A 16,695-nucleotide genomic window follows, 5' to 3' on the forward strand; every position below is an offset into this window, starting at 1 on the left:
ATATACTAACCCACTGTAAAAGCAACATATATCACACCCAACTAATCTTATGGGATAATTCTGGACTACCTAACATATTTAGTGACGGGGAAGCCAGAAGATGGCAATCGAAAGGAATCAAGGTATTAGGGGACTTATATACCTCTCAAGGCATAATGGATTTTCGCACCTTAAAACAAATATATGGACTACTCGACACATATGAGTTTAAATATAGGCAAATATACGATTTTCTAGTGCGGAAGAACGGAATCAAAGTCTTATCGAGTGGGGGTATTTGGGATATCCTAAACTCAAAAAAGGAGAAATCAATTATTAGCTTAGCATATAAGATATTGACAGATTTAAGAACGAATGATAACGAAATAATAGCTAATAAATGGAAGGTAAAACTGGGAACCAATATAACAGGAAAACAAATAACCAACTCGTACACTAACATCCATTACAATGTAAGATCTTCTAGCCTACGCCTACAACAATACAGAACCATATATATGTTATACTATACACCAGAAAAGATCTCTAAATGGGCTTCAAATAACAATCTGGGAGAAAAAACCAAGTGTCCAAAATGTGATCAATATGCAGCAGACCTAATACATATGTTGTTCACATGTCCAAAACTTGGGGAGTTCTGGGAAGAAGTGGGAAAAATCTTAGCTATAAAAAATGTTACCAGCACACCAATAACAGCCCCTATGGTAATATTAGGTATATACACTACAACTCAACCACATTCCGTACTATTATCTATTTTATTATCCTGTGCTAAATTAACTTTAGCTAGAGCTTGGGTCAGTCCTAACCCACCTAACGCTTTGGAATGGTGGTATTTGGTTAACGAAATTAACATCATGGAACGCACGTTGGCGGAACTTAGAGGTGTCAGATCGCTGCAGAAATATGAGAAAATATTGGGGAAACTAGAATTGAACTGAATTGACATTAAGTTTTGATTTATGTACAGTAATGTTATTTTATAAAATAAGAGTAGATCATGTATGTATATGACGAATTAGTTTAATTTGATTTGAAGTTATATCTGAATGTACTTGTAACTTTATACCAGGTGAAAATAATAAAAATATTTAAAAAAAAAAAAAAGGAACAAGGAATGCACAGCAATACATATATCATTTGATATCAAATTGTTATATGTATAATTAAGTGGCAAATTATAGAATATGATCTGAGGCATAGCCATCTTTGTAAAATGTAAATAAATGTAAATGTAGGAATTTGTAAAGCGCACAGCTACCTCCACCAGAGGTGTCCCGGCGCTGTCCGTATACCGCTTAGGAACCCTTCCTGACTTTCCTAGGAAATGTCCACTCCTGGGCACCCCCCAGGTGCAGCCAGGCATCCCAGCGCTTTTGGGGCCGTTGTGGAGACTAAGCAAGCTATTGCCCAGAGTTGCAGCGTGGGACCCATGATCAGAACAGGCACTGAGGCGAGAATATCCAGTCAGGGGGAATTAATGAGCCGGAGACCTGCCGAGGCAGGAATCGAACCCTGGTCCCTGGCCAGAGCTCTGCATCAAGGTCTGCCTGCTCTAACCATTGAGCCACACTTCTCCACGTGACACTGTGTTCAAGCAAGAAGTAAAAATATCACATACCTAAAATGTCTGAAGTCTATTTATAAGATCGCATCACTATATTATTCAGGCAATACAAATACTGTGCCTACCATGATGTACTAAAAATTAGGTACAATTGATTTCAATCATGATGACAGTTGTTGTCTACATATGAGGTGTTATTCACTATTTTGCTTTCTCTGTACCCTTTATTATTGTCTTGTTCAGACCTACTGTATTGATTGTAAGGTTTCCAGCAAGGCTAGGCAGCCATCCGGTATGCAGTCTCTAAATTAGAAATGTAAACAGCATTACGGTTGGCAAAGCAACATACTAAGTTTCCTAAGAGGAGTTAACAAGCATCATCGCAGTGCAAATCTTCTGTCCTCACAGTTTGTCAGAGATGTAACTAACACTAAAATCCTTGCCTTCTACTGGAAACTGAGATTCCAAATAACACCATTCCCCTCTGCAAATGTTAACCTCATGCGTGCCGGGCATTTTCCCGCCGTGCGCTGAGTTTTTTTAAAACCCGCAGTTCATGACGAGCTCAGCTCGTCATGAGCGTACGACAGGCGTACCGAGCGTCGAAGGGGTTAATAGAGTAATAACAATACACCCTTAAATGCCTGTTGAATGTAACATATCCTTTTTACAATAAACAAGTTAGACCCACTGATTTCATCGTAACTTATTATAATAAACTGATTAAGCGTATAGCCTAGGTCATTGACTCATAACCAACAAGGACCTTCTGTATTGTTCATAAGCCTTCACACATTATAAACCGAGAAGAACGAACACCATGATTATCTAGGAGAAGCTGCTTGGTAGCATCATACTGGCATTTGTGTGACCTTTAAGAGAAAGCTCGGTCTGTCATAATGGGGTGTTTGTCACCGAAGCTCAAACACGAAAGGTCTGTTTGATAAACAGCCTTGCTCAATCAGCTAGATAAACTAATGATTACAGCTGGCCGGAGGGTAAGCTCTTTTTCTGTGGAAGCACACAGTTTTTGACAAATCAAAAGCTGTACTCCGATGAACCAGTATCAGTACTCCTGAAAAGTATTTTTTGATCACACATGATTTGGAAGCAGCTACTCTGTCAAGTCGGACCTAAAAAGGGTGCGTACGGTCTGGCAACAGATGTGCTGTCAAGCCAGTCTTAAAAAGGGTGCCTCTGTAGCTCGTTTAGGCAGCACTCTAAATAAAACACAGAAAAGGTGAAGGAAGAAAAGCGTACAAATAGCCTAAACCACTGGCAGTCACTTTGTAAGTAGCATTTCAACCCATTGAGAGACAGAAAAACGTTGTGACTAAACAAGATTATTTTGTTGTATGTAAAGGCCAACGCTATGGCCAGCTGTTTACTCTTTTTTTAACCCGTTAAGTGCGGCGCACGTTCAGGGGACGTCGCGTGCACTACCTGGGTAGTGCTGCGCACGTCCGCTGAACGAAACGGCCCTGCCCGCGCAATAGAACGTTCCGCACCAGCGCGGAACGTTCAGCGGAGGGGTTAAAAATGCATATTGGTTGATTTTCTTTTCTTTCTTGTTAATAATGTAGAAAATTGGAGTCAACTGTTATAAAGAAATAGGAGTAACAGGTAATTATTTCTTAAATGTATTTGTTGTGCTCAATTTTAAAGAGCAGAATGACTTCACTTACAGTGATGTTAGCCAGTGGCTGATGTGGGCTGACCCCTGGCTCCGTGCTGTACGTGGTTTGAACCCTGGTCCCATGCTGTACGTTATGTTATGTTAATTTAGTCTTTTATAGCGCGCGGCTACTCCGATAGAGTGTCCCGGCGCTTTTATTGACAACCTGTAACAGACAAACACAACACAGTAAAATAAAAACGGACCCAGCAAAAAGGAAGAAGAACGCACTAAAGGGCAAAGAGCCAAGTTTTGAGGCCCTTCCTAAAAGTCAGCAAATTAGAGGTGCTGCGTAATGCCAAAGGCAAAGTATTCCAAAGCTGTGGTGCCCGCAGCCTAAAAGAGCGACCTCCAATGCGGGCCTTTTTTACCGAGGGACCACAGCAAGAAACAATGATTCAGATCTCAGAGATCGGGCCGGATGGTAAAAGGCAAGCCTCTTTTGGAGATACTTTGCTCCCGAGGCATGGAGAGCCTTGTGGGCCAAGGTCAAGGCCTTAAAAACTATCCGCTTCCGGATAGGCAGCCAATGGAGTGACTGCAAGAGGCCGGAGACTCTGGCTCGCCTGTGAAGGCCAAAAATGGCCCGCGCTGCCGTATTCTGGACCACCTGCAGCTGTTGCAGGAGATACTCCGGCAGGCCAAGATATAGGACGTTGGCATAGTCCAGTCTTGAACCAATTAAGGCCTGCACCGTAGTCTTCCTATGATCTTCTGAGAGCAAAGGAAGAAACTTACGAAGCATCCTGAGGAGGCCAAAGCAAGTTCCCGTAAGACCAAGGATCTGAGATCTTAACGTCAGACCATTAGCGATCTTGATCCCCAAATTCTTTGCTATCTCGGACAAGCACGTTGGAGGAAACATATTAACAGGCCACCATTCCTGCCAGTCTGGGTCAGATGGACAGCCAAAAAAGAGTACCTCAGATTTGTCTGAGTTGCACTTGAGGCTGTTAAGCTGGAACCATTTAAAAACAGCCCTAAGGCACTCACGGATACCCTCTCCATCAAAATCTTCTCCTTTCCCGCACGTAAAGAGGAGCTGGGTATCGTCGGCATAAGATACGATCTGGGCCCCAAAAGACTCCGCCAATGCCGCCAGAGGGGTCATAAAGATGTTGAAAAGAGTCGGACTCAACACAGAGCCCTGCGGGACTCCGACTCCCAAAGGTGGCATCACGGCAGAGCTGGGTGAGGCCCAGACCGTTTGTCGACGGCCAGCCAAAAATGATCTAAACCAGCTGTACGCGGGCTGAACCCTGGTCCCATGCTGTACGTGGGCTGAACCCTGGTCCCATGCTGTACGTGGGCTGAACCATTACTCCATGCTATATACTGCAGTGGACAGTACAAAAAATATGAATGACACCCACAGACCAGTGAATGAAAAGGGTTAGCTAATGGCCCCAAAAGTATGTACATTATTCATATAATGTTAGTAAAATCTAAAGCTCTTGGCTAACGTTAGACTTAAAAAGATATCTGAAAATGATGGTGTCATAGTATAGCATTGTAGGTTAACTATTGTCGTCATGGGGCTCGTACCCAGAAGATAGTGGAATAATGCACATCGTGAATCTAGAGCAGCCTAAAGCTGCATAACTGGTACTAGTGAGTAACTAGAATGGTTACACATAGTTAGTGTTGAGTATTATGATTTGTATCATACATTTAGCTGCCTTAGCTACTAATGACCGACAAGGAAAACTACTGTCATGCAGCCTTTCTTAGAAAGTATTATTAAGTTTAGTCAGACTAGACTGCGACCACCACCAACATGGGATCTAAGTTATGCCATCATTTGAATAAATGTACATTTAAGTATTGGCTTTCAAAGTTGCTTTCCGAATAGTTATCCCTTCATTCAGACAAGTGGTTGCTATTGCGAACACCTGCATTGGAAGATGTGCATTTATATGTTAGCAGATATGCAACATATTTATAGGAAGTGTGTGCAGCGAGGTTAGAGTAACTTTTACTGATAAAGCAAAAAGAGCCATTTCTCATATTTCGGCCTTAAGTACATTTAAGCATGCAAAGCAGTGCATGTAGTTCTGGCCCTATTTTTGTGTAGCATTACTGTTTTAATATGCAAGATACCTACTTGTGAAGTAGACCGTATTGGCATACCCATTTACAACTACTCTCATCAGTAGAGCTGCCTTTATGGTAAGAGGAAGAATGCTGCTGTAATGTCACAGCACACCTTTTGAATGTGTAAGATTCACGCTGTCCAATAAGCAACATTACTTAGCTGTCACAGAAGTTTTGCTGCTTATATCTTCTACAGATTTACATATGACCTACCATCTTCACAGTGATATAAAAGGTAGAAAACACATGAAGGTGATGTTTTATCCCTACACCTGTTTCCTTGCAGCAATATTTGAAGCTATCTTATCAGGGATTCAAAAATGTGAGACCTTGTGCCTTCTGGGCAAACTTGTGTGTCCCATTAAAGACGCACATTGTTGCTGCCAACATTTCTTTTTCTCATTACAAAGCAAACTACTGCATGGGAAAACTAGCGAAAGCATGTTAATTTATGATTTTTACCACCCACAAGACTACTATTACCGGTAATAACTTGCTGAGATTTCTTCATCCTCGGAAACTTGGCAAAATAAATCTGTTTAAAAAAACCTCTTAATTTTTGTTTTTGTGTTTTAGGTTTCAAGAAATGTGTTACAAGGCCTACCTAGCAATACGCCAACACGCAAATCTCTTCATTAATTTGTTCTCTATGATGCTTGGGTCAGGAATGCCAGAGCTTCAATCATTTGATGACATTGCATATATACGAAAGACTCTTGCTTTGGACAAAACAGAACAGGAAGCATTGGACTATTTCATGAAGCAGATGAATGATGCTCATCATGGTGGGTGGACGACAAAAATGGACTGGATCTTCCATACGATAAAGCAACATGCTTTGAACTGAAATGATAGCTGAGGAATCAGAGAAGAGACTTTTAACCCTTTTTTGGGTGGTAAACTGCACTGTTAAATCAGAAAGGCAAAGACTGGCTGCATAGGAATTGCACAAACCGCAATCAGCATTAGGACCGCAACTGTAGCAAAGAGAAAATATAAAGACAATTGTGACAAAGAAATCATGAAAACACTAACAGGGTTTCAGAACACACTACGGTCGTGAAAGACAAGACTTCCTTGGTCTTCTGCACAGTTTCATATGTTTTGCCTTAAGCCCGATTGAAAGGCTAACAGAAGTATGTGTTTCGAATCCATTTTCATGATTATTGTCCATGTGTACAATGAGGAGTGTGAAAGAGGATGATAAAATATTTATATATATATATATATTTTTGTTTTTTTAAAGTCCATGTATGTTTTGTTTTTGCAGCCACACATTTTATATTAAAAAGTGCAGCCTGAACAATTAAATATAGTGAGTTAGAGGTCTCCTCTCCTCTCTCCCTGGATACTTTACAGTTGTTTTAACACTGAAGAATCATTGATTTTTTAAGTGAAGTTTGGTATTTTTAATCTAGGTGGAAGCTCCCATAAAGCGTTGGGCTGATCACGGTCATCATAACAGTTTTAACGGCTCTTGAAGGAAGACTCTCTCTTAGGAGTTACTTACAGTCAAGTTTTACGGAACATGAAATGCATGGAAAGCCATTATCATTCGCTTTGGTACAAAATGGTGGAAGCCTTCTTGATTTTCCATAGATGAAGCAAGATACAAAAACAACATTGGGCCTTTTTACAACAATTTACTATGAGGATCATTCTGGAATGGACTCATTTAAATTTATCTAACAAATCTAATCTCAAAAAGGGTGGTATAAAATGCGGCAAGGGTTGGCAGTCTTCGTGGAATTGATTTGTAAAGATAAAAATCATGTTGCCACAGCTTTCCTTAGTGAATATGCGCATAACCAGTTCTTCCCTCCTTGTTGCCTGGTTCAGAGGTGACACCACCTTTTAAATTTTAAGTGAGAGGTGTGTTATGCTAATAACCACAGGGAGTGTTTGATTTTTGGTATTTAGGAGCTACCTACCTTTTGCTTCATACCTATTATTATAAGTCCTTTTCGGTTTACTGTGTTCTAGGACCATTTGACGTTGTTACCCCTGGCCTACTTACGGCAGTGAAATTATATTCCCAAGTGATACAGGTGCTAGCTCTTTGAAGCCTTTTTTTGTTATAAAGTATAGTTTTCTGATGTGTCTCGTTGGTAAAGGAAGATTTACTTTTATCAAAAATGATGACCTCTGGGTACATACGTCCTACCAATTCAGAATCTTTGTGTCTAGATAATTCATCCTTTTTCCTCTGTAACAAACCTTCAAAGCCAAAAAGCATCCCAAGGTATTCAAAACCTGTGTGGTTTCATCACACTGGGACAAATAACTAATTATATATGTTTTTGCAATTCACTAACCAGTTTACAGCCAAGGATTTTTTTTTTAAATGTTAAGAATCTGTATGGTATTGTCTGTATTGTCTTGCTGATGTAACCCCTTCACTGTCCTTGTGTGTGTGAGTTACCCAATACAATGTGTATATAAACCATGGCCATGTTCCACAACTTTTGTGGTAAGTGTGCCAGATGTGTTTGCATAGCATCAGTGCAATTGTTTGAAATAAGCGTCTGCTTTAGGATTTGTGTAAATGCCCCTGCAATTAAAGGGTAACATGACCTCAGGGAGTTTCCTATGAACTTTAGAGTGAATATCAACATATTTCTTGAATCAATCAAGTTTTTGGATTTTTCTTTTCAGAAATGTGTTGTCATTTTAGCAAATCAGTGTAGATCCTTCAGCTGACCTAAAGGTGTAAACGGGTATTAGTGTACTTCCCTGAGATGAAATTGTCTACATGGGTGGCCTTGTGAATATTAGGTGTTTAATTACTGTTCTCACAGTGATTGCAAGCCTTTGAAGCCATCTTGGCACATGGCTGCATGCGTCTTTCTGTTCATTCCTAATGTGGCAGCATAATTCTACAATTTCATGTAACCCTTTAGAAAGCTGAAGGAAATATTGTTAAAGGTCTGTATTGTCCAGCTAACTAATAGCAAGTTGTTCTAAAACAAATGTCTGTATTCTCTTTAGATACCTATGATAACAGTGGTGTGTCATTCTGAGGAATAAGAAACAGCTGGGACAGTATTGTTGGTCACTGTCCTAACACTTCTGTGCCCTGTACTCTTCTTTTGTGGGTATTGCAGTTGCAGAAATGGCCTACTGTCTACCAGTTGTATCACAGTATTTGAAACGAGTTTCAGGAGGGTTATTTTAGGCTAGAGATGCATTAGATGTCTTACTGAATGTCCGTGCCAAAGAATACATAGCACCAACCCCTACTCTTTTTGATGATTGTGATATAGTGCTGTCCAGTAGTCCAAACTTCCTTACAAAAGATGTCACAGTTTGACTAATGGGCACAAATTTATGGTTTTCGTTTTCCTTGTTACTTCTCCAGTCTGTTTTTGGTGAAATAAGCAATGGCGCAGAACCTGTGGCAGGGCAGTCCGATTCTTGCAATATGTCAACCTCTTTTGTATACACTGCATGTGTTTTAGCAAGATCAAAATGTAAGCATTTTTCATTTCCCATGGCCATGGAGGAGGGAGGTTTAAGGGCATGTTTTGATTCTATAACTTACCAAATCGTGCCCCTTTCAATAGTCTTTATTTCTCACATACTGGGTTTGCATGCCTTTTTTTTCTACCAACTTTATGAAACAGATAAAACACCATTTCTGGAGCCATTAAACTATACCATATGTGGATATTTGGGGCTTAGGTTTTGGGTATTTTGATACAAAACGTTGAATATGTGCAAACTATCGTTTGACTATTAACCTTCATATTGCAGGTTAGATTTTTTTTCCTGGTTTTGATGAGCACTTTTTCTTTCTCAGTTATCGTGAACCCTAAATTTTCTGTACATGTTGCCTCTGCTCTCCTACATTCATTCTCCGGACCTTTCTGTTATCAGCCTTGCCAAACTTACTTTCTCTCACATTCTTTACGAGTACACATATATGTTGCCTCACTTTCAAGCATCCAATCGGGGGCACCATTTTTATGTTGGGATTGTTTACAGCTGGAAGGCAGCGCAAGGATGTGGGTAGGAGCTTACAAGCTTGAGTTGTGTCTTGATTACAACACTAACAATTTGTTTTAGCTACATTGATAGTTTGTGAGTATGAAACTCCCCTGCTAACACTTATATTCATGTCAAATTGGAGCAAAATATTGTTTCACTTAAACTTTTAACTTTTCACATTATGCCCTAAATGTGGAAATGTATTTGAACTTGTTATGAGGTATTATTGCTTACTCAATTACATAGAAGATAGTTTGTGCTCTACTATTCAATAACTATATTACATGTTCAGTTCAGCTAAAGTTAATGGATGCAATATAGAAGAAGCCACATAGTTGAGTTTGTCTTGTACTACTTTGACATTTGGAAGTTTTTAACAGCATTTTAGCACTTTCTCCATATTTTTCTGATTGTTACACAGAACTAATGTGGTCTACGTAAAGAAATATACTTTATTGTGATATCTCACCAGACCCAAAATACTGAGCAGCTAATTCGGTATAGGAAAAATACACGGTAATACTTCCTAGAATATTTACAGGTTTTTGTATTTAATAATGGATGCATTTGTGTGTTGGGTCAAGCAAAAATTTCAGTCAATTCTTCCTGGACTCATATGTTGCTAGAATGTGTTGCTGTTGCTAGACATGCTTTGCATACTCCTTCCATTTAGTGTTGGGCACAGACATTTGCAACCCGTTTTTCTTCAAAGAAAGGCTTTTGAGTTGCGGGATGAACCTTGATTCCACCCTTATTAGGCAATGCATATGGGAACCATTCAAAGTTAGCTCGTTTTTTCCAACCATCGGCTTTGGATGTGTTCCAAATGAACTTTGACGTGTTATTTACGCTCCTTTTAAACCTCATGGTGAATCTTCGATACCCACTCAAAATCATTGTTGTCACGTTTCTTTGATTGACAGCCAGCTGCTGCTGGTCCATTGGAGCTGAGGGGCCCCTCCCCACCCTACCTTTTACCCCTCACCAACAGCGTCTGTCAGGCTCAGCAAAGGTCGGCCTGACACACACTGTTCATTTTCAGGTCAGGCAGCCAGGAGCTAGACATGCGATAAATGCGTAGGCTCCTGGCTGCTTGAGCTGAATTTTGCTGGGCTGAGGAAGTCACAGTTCCTGTGGGCGTGACCTCTTCAGCTCCACAAACGTCTCTGAGGCCCTCCCCTCAGTGACAAGGAGTAGTATCACTGATTACCTCGCACCTCGGTGCTTCAGTTTTAAGCCCTGAAAAGGCCAGGGTCGAGTGCCAATCAGTGACACTTAATCACAGGGTGGAGTGGGGTGGAGTCAGCAGTCTCACTGACCCCATCCCACTATGTGATGACATTGGGACTGCTCCCTTCTAAGGTCAGTGAGGGAAGGCAGTAGTCGCACGCCTTCTGGGACTGCAGGTAAGTGTGTCTTTTTTTTTAGAATTAATGTTTGGTGCGCTCATGTTTGGTAATGAATGTTGTGAATGGATGTGTGTGTGTGTCTGTGCACGCACATGTGAATGCTTGGCTGTGAGTGTGTATGTGTGCTTCTGTGTCCCGTTTGCACTTCCTCCTGAACTTACCAACCGCCACTTTTGACAGCACTATCCGACGGCAGTCCAGTCCCAGAACGCCAGAGTCGTTGTGCCCTCTCGCATTGACACCTTCCACCCCAAAGAATGCGCACCCCTTAAGGGTAATGAAACACATGCCCTTCCAGTACTGCCCCCAGTGCCGCACACAGTACCCGTAGCTGGATCACCATGAGGTTTGTGACCTCTGCCTTTCCCCAAACCAAGGCGACCTTGTGTGAAGCTTGCCTTTCCTTCCGGTTGAAGAAACTGGTACCGAAGGGAGAGGCATTGGATGCACTGAGAAAATGCATAATCAATCTACTACTGGTGAGCATGACATCTTTGCCGAACATGACCCCTTTGGATCCAAGGAAGGTGAGGACACTGTCCCATTGGGCAATCTACCCCATCAGCTGTCACCCAGCCGAAAGGCAGTTTTTTTAAGCAGCTCCGACCAGGAAGAAGTAGAGAGAGGTTCCCTCAACTTCCAAGACCAGCTGCCCTCCAATGAAGAGCTCCACTAGGGTCATATGTCCAGTCGCCATACACCCAATCCAAGCCTTCCTAGAGGCGTCACGCAGAGGCAGGGCACCACTTCTAAGGGAGTCGGACATCGAGCCCTAAGCACAAAATACCACAGCCTCCAGGGCCACTGCTACCTTTGAGCTCTAGTTGGCACAGAAAGAAGTCTTCTGAGCCAAAAAGACCCGACCCCTCTTGGCTGTCGAGTCCCAAGACCATGGACAAGCCTCGACCCCACTCACAGCTGGAGGCTTTTTTGGCATGGCACATTGACCACTGATGATGTAGTGAACACCTTGGATGACCACCTCAGAAGACTCAGAACTGCTGTTCCTCCAGAGACTGCGAGGCAGAAGTGCCCCTTTACCCTTCCCCCTAGGGAAAGATTTTGGCAAACTACCCGGTAAAGCCTACAGAGCGTCTGTCTCAAAAAAGGAGACTGGCATTTGAGGAGGAACCTACATCAGAGAATTCCAGGCTCCCAGTCCCAAGAAGTATAGAAGGCACCAGCCCTCCTTATGCTCCACCTGCACCATCCCCACCACCACCTCATTCTCCTCTCCCTTCTCCCCCACTAGTACCACCACAACCATTTACAAGACCTCCACTGCCTCCACCACAATCACCAGAGAGATCTCCACACTCCTGTTATGTCCCAAGCGATCACTTACACTGTGCTGACCCCTATGACTCGCCCTACAAGCAAGGGCCTACCGTCGACACTTGGGACACCAACCATGTCTACACCACCACAACAGTCTACCCATTGCTTGACCATTACCACATCAGTGCATCTCACTCATATGATCCCATGGGCTGCCACAAGGTAATTCTGCGGGAAGTCACCTTTCTTAAGGTGGATGTGCATCTCCGAAGGAAGACTATTTCCTCATCGAGGCGTTGTTGAATTTAGAGGGAACAGTACAATTCCTACCCATGTTAAAGGGTATGCTCAGGTATACCCCAGGGACATTCAGAGAACCCAATAGGCCAGGATAGTAATGCCAAGGGTGGAGAAAAGCTATAGAGCTGCCCCCAGGGACCCTGTCTACATAGGAGGCAGTGTCCTGCCAGACCCCTGTTCATGCATACTGTCCAAAAGAGGACCTCTGCTTAGGCAGCAGGATATGCCTCACTGCCTGATAAGAGATCAAAAAGCTGTATGCAGCCGGCAAGAGAGGGCTGTTGGGGCAGTTACCCACTGGCACATAGCCAACTCTGGGTACTCCTCTCCCAACATGATAGGGCCCAGTGGGAAAAAATCCAGGAGTTGGTTAAACATCTCCCCAGAGTTCTGAAAGCGTATGAAGGCAAAAGCATCTCCAATACTAACCTTCGCTGTGTCCTCAATTCCACAGACACAGCATCTTGGGGAGTTAACACCAGTGTCCCTTATTAGACGCCATGCCTGGCTGTGTATTTGTGGGCTTAAGCCGGAGGTCCGCAGCATCTCCTCAAACTGTCCTTTCAGGGGGCCCCAAGTTGATAAAATGCTGGAAAAAACAAAGGAGGACAGCAATTTTGCCAAGTCGATGGGTGCCCTTCCTTCAATCTCTGACTTTCAGCGGCAGCATCATCAAGGAGGCACCATGGCCATCTCCCATGATCTCACCCATCCATACCAGAGGCAGCAGCAGTCTTTTGACCAGCAGGCGGACATAGCATACACTAGAAGTGCCAACAACAGCAGTAACAACAAAGGCAGGGGAAGGCGTGGCTCCAGCAAAGGAGCATCCACCTCGAAGCATTGACATGCTCGACCTCTCCCTCAATCACACATCACCTGGGTGAGATTGCAGGATTTCTTTTTTCTTGGGAGGAAATCACATCAGATCAGTGGATGTTTATGGTGGTTCACAATGGATACTGCCTAGAATTTCTCACAACCCTTCCTAGAATCCCACCTTGCGCACATACCCTTATCAGAGAACATCTCAGTCTCCTAAAGAAAGAGGCCTTGGCTCTCCTCCACAAAGAGTGTGTCTCCTTACCACTGGAGCATGGGCGTCTACTCAACTACTCTCATCTCCCAGGAAGGATGGCAACCTCAGTCCCATCAAACAATACATCGTGTTGGAACATTTCCACATGACGACAACCCTGCAGGATGTCATCCCTCTGCTCAGACAAGGCGACTAAATGACGGCGCTAGACATGAAGGATGCCTATGTTCACATCATTATCCTTACTACCTCCATTTTGTGGTTAGTGACCATCATTACCAATCAGAGTGCTTTACTTGGAGGTTACCACCACTTTAAGAGTCTTCACAAACTGCCTAGCAGTGGTGACCACCTATCAAAGGAGGGTGAGCATTCACGTTTATCCCTACTTCAATGATTGGCTGATCATGAGCGCATGCAGGCAGCAATGCTTAGCACACATCCAAGCTGCAATTCCTCTGCTAAATGACCTGGGATTCACCATGAATGCCACAAGGTACCCCTTAAAACCCCTCAAGGTAGAACACTTCCTGTGGCCACAGTCAAAGCCTATCCCAGCCAACAGAGGGTGTTGGCATTCCAGCAGCTCTTACCTCATTCAGCCCAATTGTCCACTTATGCGCCTCCTAGAGATGATTGACTCTTGCATTGCCATCGTGACCCATGCACGGCTCCACATGCACCGGTTGCAGGAATGTCTCGGTTCAGTGGGCACAAGCGGGGGATCACTGAGAGGATCTAGTGTTGGTAAAGGCCAATATTCTGCAGTTGAGCAACAAAAACAACCTTATATAGGGCGGCCTTTCTCCGACCCCCTTCTACAAGTCACCATTACCCTAGAATTCTCTGTCGCTGGCTGGACAGGCACATCTTGAATATACGACAATACAGGGGAACTGGGCCCCCATCACCATAGGCAACAAACTACCTCAGACTGCTAACCGTACATCTCACTCTCAGGGCCTTCCTTTAATTCATTTGAGGAAAGGTTGTTCTGATCATAATGGATATGACTGCCATCCTACCTTCTGAAGCAGGGAGGCACACACTCTCCCCTGCTACCTGGCACTGAGCTATTTGCCACCGCATACAACTTCTAGCGTGGAGGAACTTATGGGAGTGGACAATGACTTGGCAGACCTACTCAGCAGGATGCATCAAGTCTACAAGAGGGAATTTCACCCACAAGTCCTACAAGTTCTTCTAGTGCAATGCTACCCCATAAACTTTAAAATGCCCAAACCTCATCTCCTGGTACCGACACCCACTTTCAATGATCAATGCAGTAGGTATGAGCTGGTCAAGGATCTTTGCCTACACGTTTTTACCTCTCCCCCCTCTTCCGTATGTTATTCGTAAGCAAACCTCTCAACACTTATCCTGGTAGCCCTCATCTGGGTCCTACAGCCCATGTACTCAGCCACTAAGTGTAGCTCCCTAACTGGCCAGACCTTCCTACACACAACCAAGGCCAGATCAGACACCCACACCTCTGGCAGGTCAGTTAAGTGATCTGGCACCTGAGATCTTCGAGTTTGCCTACCTATGCTACAACAGAGGAATGCATGGACATCCTGCAGGAATCTTAGACCAACTATGTGGCCCTGCTCTGGAAGACGTTCATCCATTATTGCATTGTCAGTCACCTGAACCCTCTTAACCCAGTGTTCAAGATATCATCTGCTAGCTTCATCTTAAAAAGTCAGCAATCCCCTACACTTCCATATGACTGCTTTTAGCAGCTCTTGCCGAACACATGCAAAAACGGAACATTCCTCCCTGTTTCTCATCTGAGTAATCAAAAGGATCATCCCTCCTAGAGTCCCCCCTAATATGGAACCTCAACATGGTCATTAACAGACTCGTGGAACCCCACTATTGAATCTGTGCCCCTTGCAATTCTCCTCCAGACAAGTAGGTTTCTTTGTAGCCATTACATCTCCGACGCATCAATGAGTGCAGGCTCTCAAATGCCAAGAATCTTTCATTTCAAATCCCTGACAGAGATGTTCTCAGAAACAACCCTGTACTCCTCCCCAAAGTGGTCTTCCCGTTCCACCTCAACTAAACGATAGAGATGCTAGTTTTTCCCCCAACCAGACTCTGTAGTGAAGGTAGCACTTTACACCCTACATTTAAATATTTTATGTATTACATCAGCAGTACCAAACCCTGCTGCTCGTCAAATCAGATATTTGTAGCCTTTACAAAACCGCTCAAATGCCTGCCAGTATTTCCAGATGAATAGCCTCCTGTTTCCCTCGGGTAGCACTCTACACACTAACATTAACCATGGCCTTCCTTGATAACGTCCCACTATCCGACATAAGTAAGGCAGCCACTTGGTGAACCTTACAAATTTACAATAAACACTATTGTGTGGACATCTTAGCCTACACGCTGGCTATGATTGGCAGAGCAGTGTGCATTATCCACACGCTAGCCACCGCTTATAGGGGGTAGCTGTCTACAGCTGCATGCTATGAACAGAAACGTTTATTTACCCTATAAACTGTTCGTAGCTTATAGTGCTGTAGATTCACATGCACACACCACCCTCCCCGGAGAATGCTGTACAGATCTCTGCTTATATTATTTAACTTCCACAATAAACATAGTGCACCATCCTGCGTTCACTCGCCACTCCATACCTTCCTTCACCTGCTGAACGGGGAAAAAAAACTAACATCTAGTAGGTGCCTACTCTAATTACCTACTAAGGTGGGGCGATGGTGCATCCTGTGACTCACAAGTGCATTTCTTCAAATAAAAATAAGCTGCAAATGTCCTTGCCCAATACTAGATGACAGGAATATGCCGAGCATGTGAATTTACAATCTACATGCTACGAGCAGCTATCTACAGGGTAGGCTAACTTTTTATTTCTAAAATACTAGAGCTATGGCTTGACCTAACAATATTATGGTGTTAATTTAATGCACTAGCAGATATGCTGGTGATTGTGAAGAATGATGTATTGTCAACCTTGCAATACAACATTGTTTTACTCTCTGCTATTCGACATAATCACCGAACCCTTCATGTCATGTTTTTACCTGGATAAAATGGTACAAAATAAAAGTGTCGTACATGGTAGACTATTCATTATCCTATACATGTATATTTTAGCAGCATTTGTCTATTAAGTTATTTTGTATATTTCAGTATGTGAATACACTTTGTTAATACATTTGAAATGGTTGCTTTTGCATTAAAAAGTCATTTTTAGGACTTGTTATATCTTTTTGTCTCTTTGCCATGGAGGCATGGAGGTGTATTGGCATAATATGAGCTCAGGTGAACATTTCTCAAACACAAGACCCTTTTTAAATGCCATACAACATAG

At 43.0% G+C, this 16,695-nt stretch overlaps 1 protein-coding gene across 2 annotated transcripts in view; it reads left to right on the forward strand.

Annotated features, from left to right (window-relative positions):
• Positions 1-16,695, forward strand: part of PIK3CA (phosphatidylinositol-4,5-bisphosphate 3-kinase catalytic subunit alpha) — a 339,084-nt gene that overhangs the window by 310,739 nt on the left and 11,650 nt on the right. Inside the window, exon 20 of one of the 2 annotated variants that reach the window (XM_078665663.1) lies at positions 5,913-6,469. The exons of the other annotated variant lie outside the window; for it this stretch is intronic. Within the exon in view, the coding sequence (XP_078521789.1) occupies positions 5,913-6,183 (271 nt within the window). The 3' untranslated portion in view covers positions 6,184-6,469. Of the gene's footprint in view, positions 1-5,912; positions 6,470-16,695 lie in introns of those variants that run through there. 2 annotated transcript variants of the gene reach the window in all.

The sequence above is a fragment of the Lissotriton helveticus genome, chromosome 11, assembly GCF_964261635.1.
Source record: "Lissotriton helveticus chromosome 11, aLisHel1.1, whole genome shotgun sequence".
Classification (NCBI taxonomy): domain Eukaryota; kingdom Metazoa; phylum Chordata; class Amphibia; order Caudata; family Salamandridae; genus Lissotriton; species Lissotriton helveticus.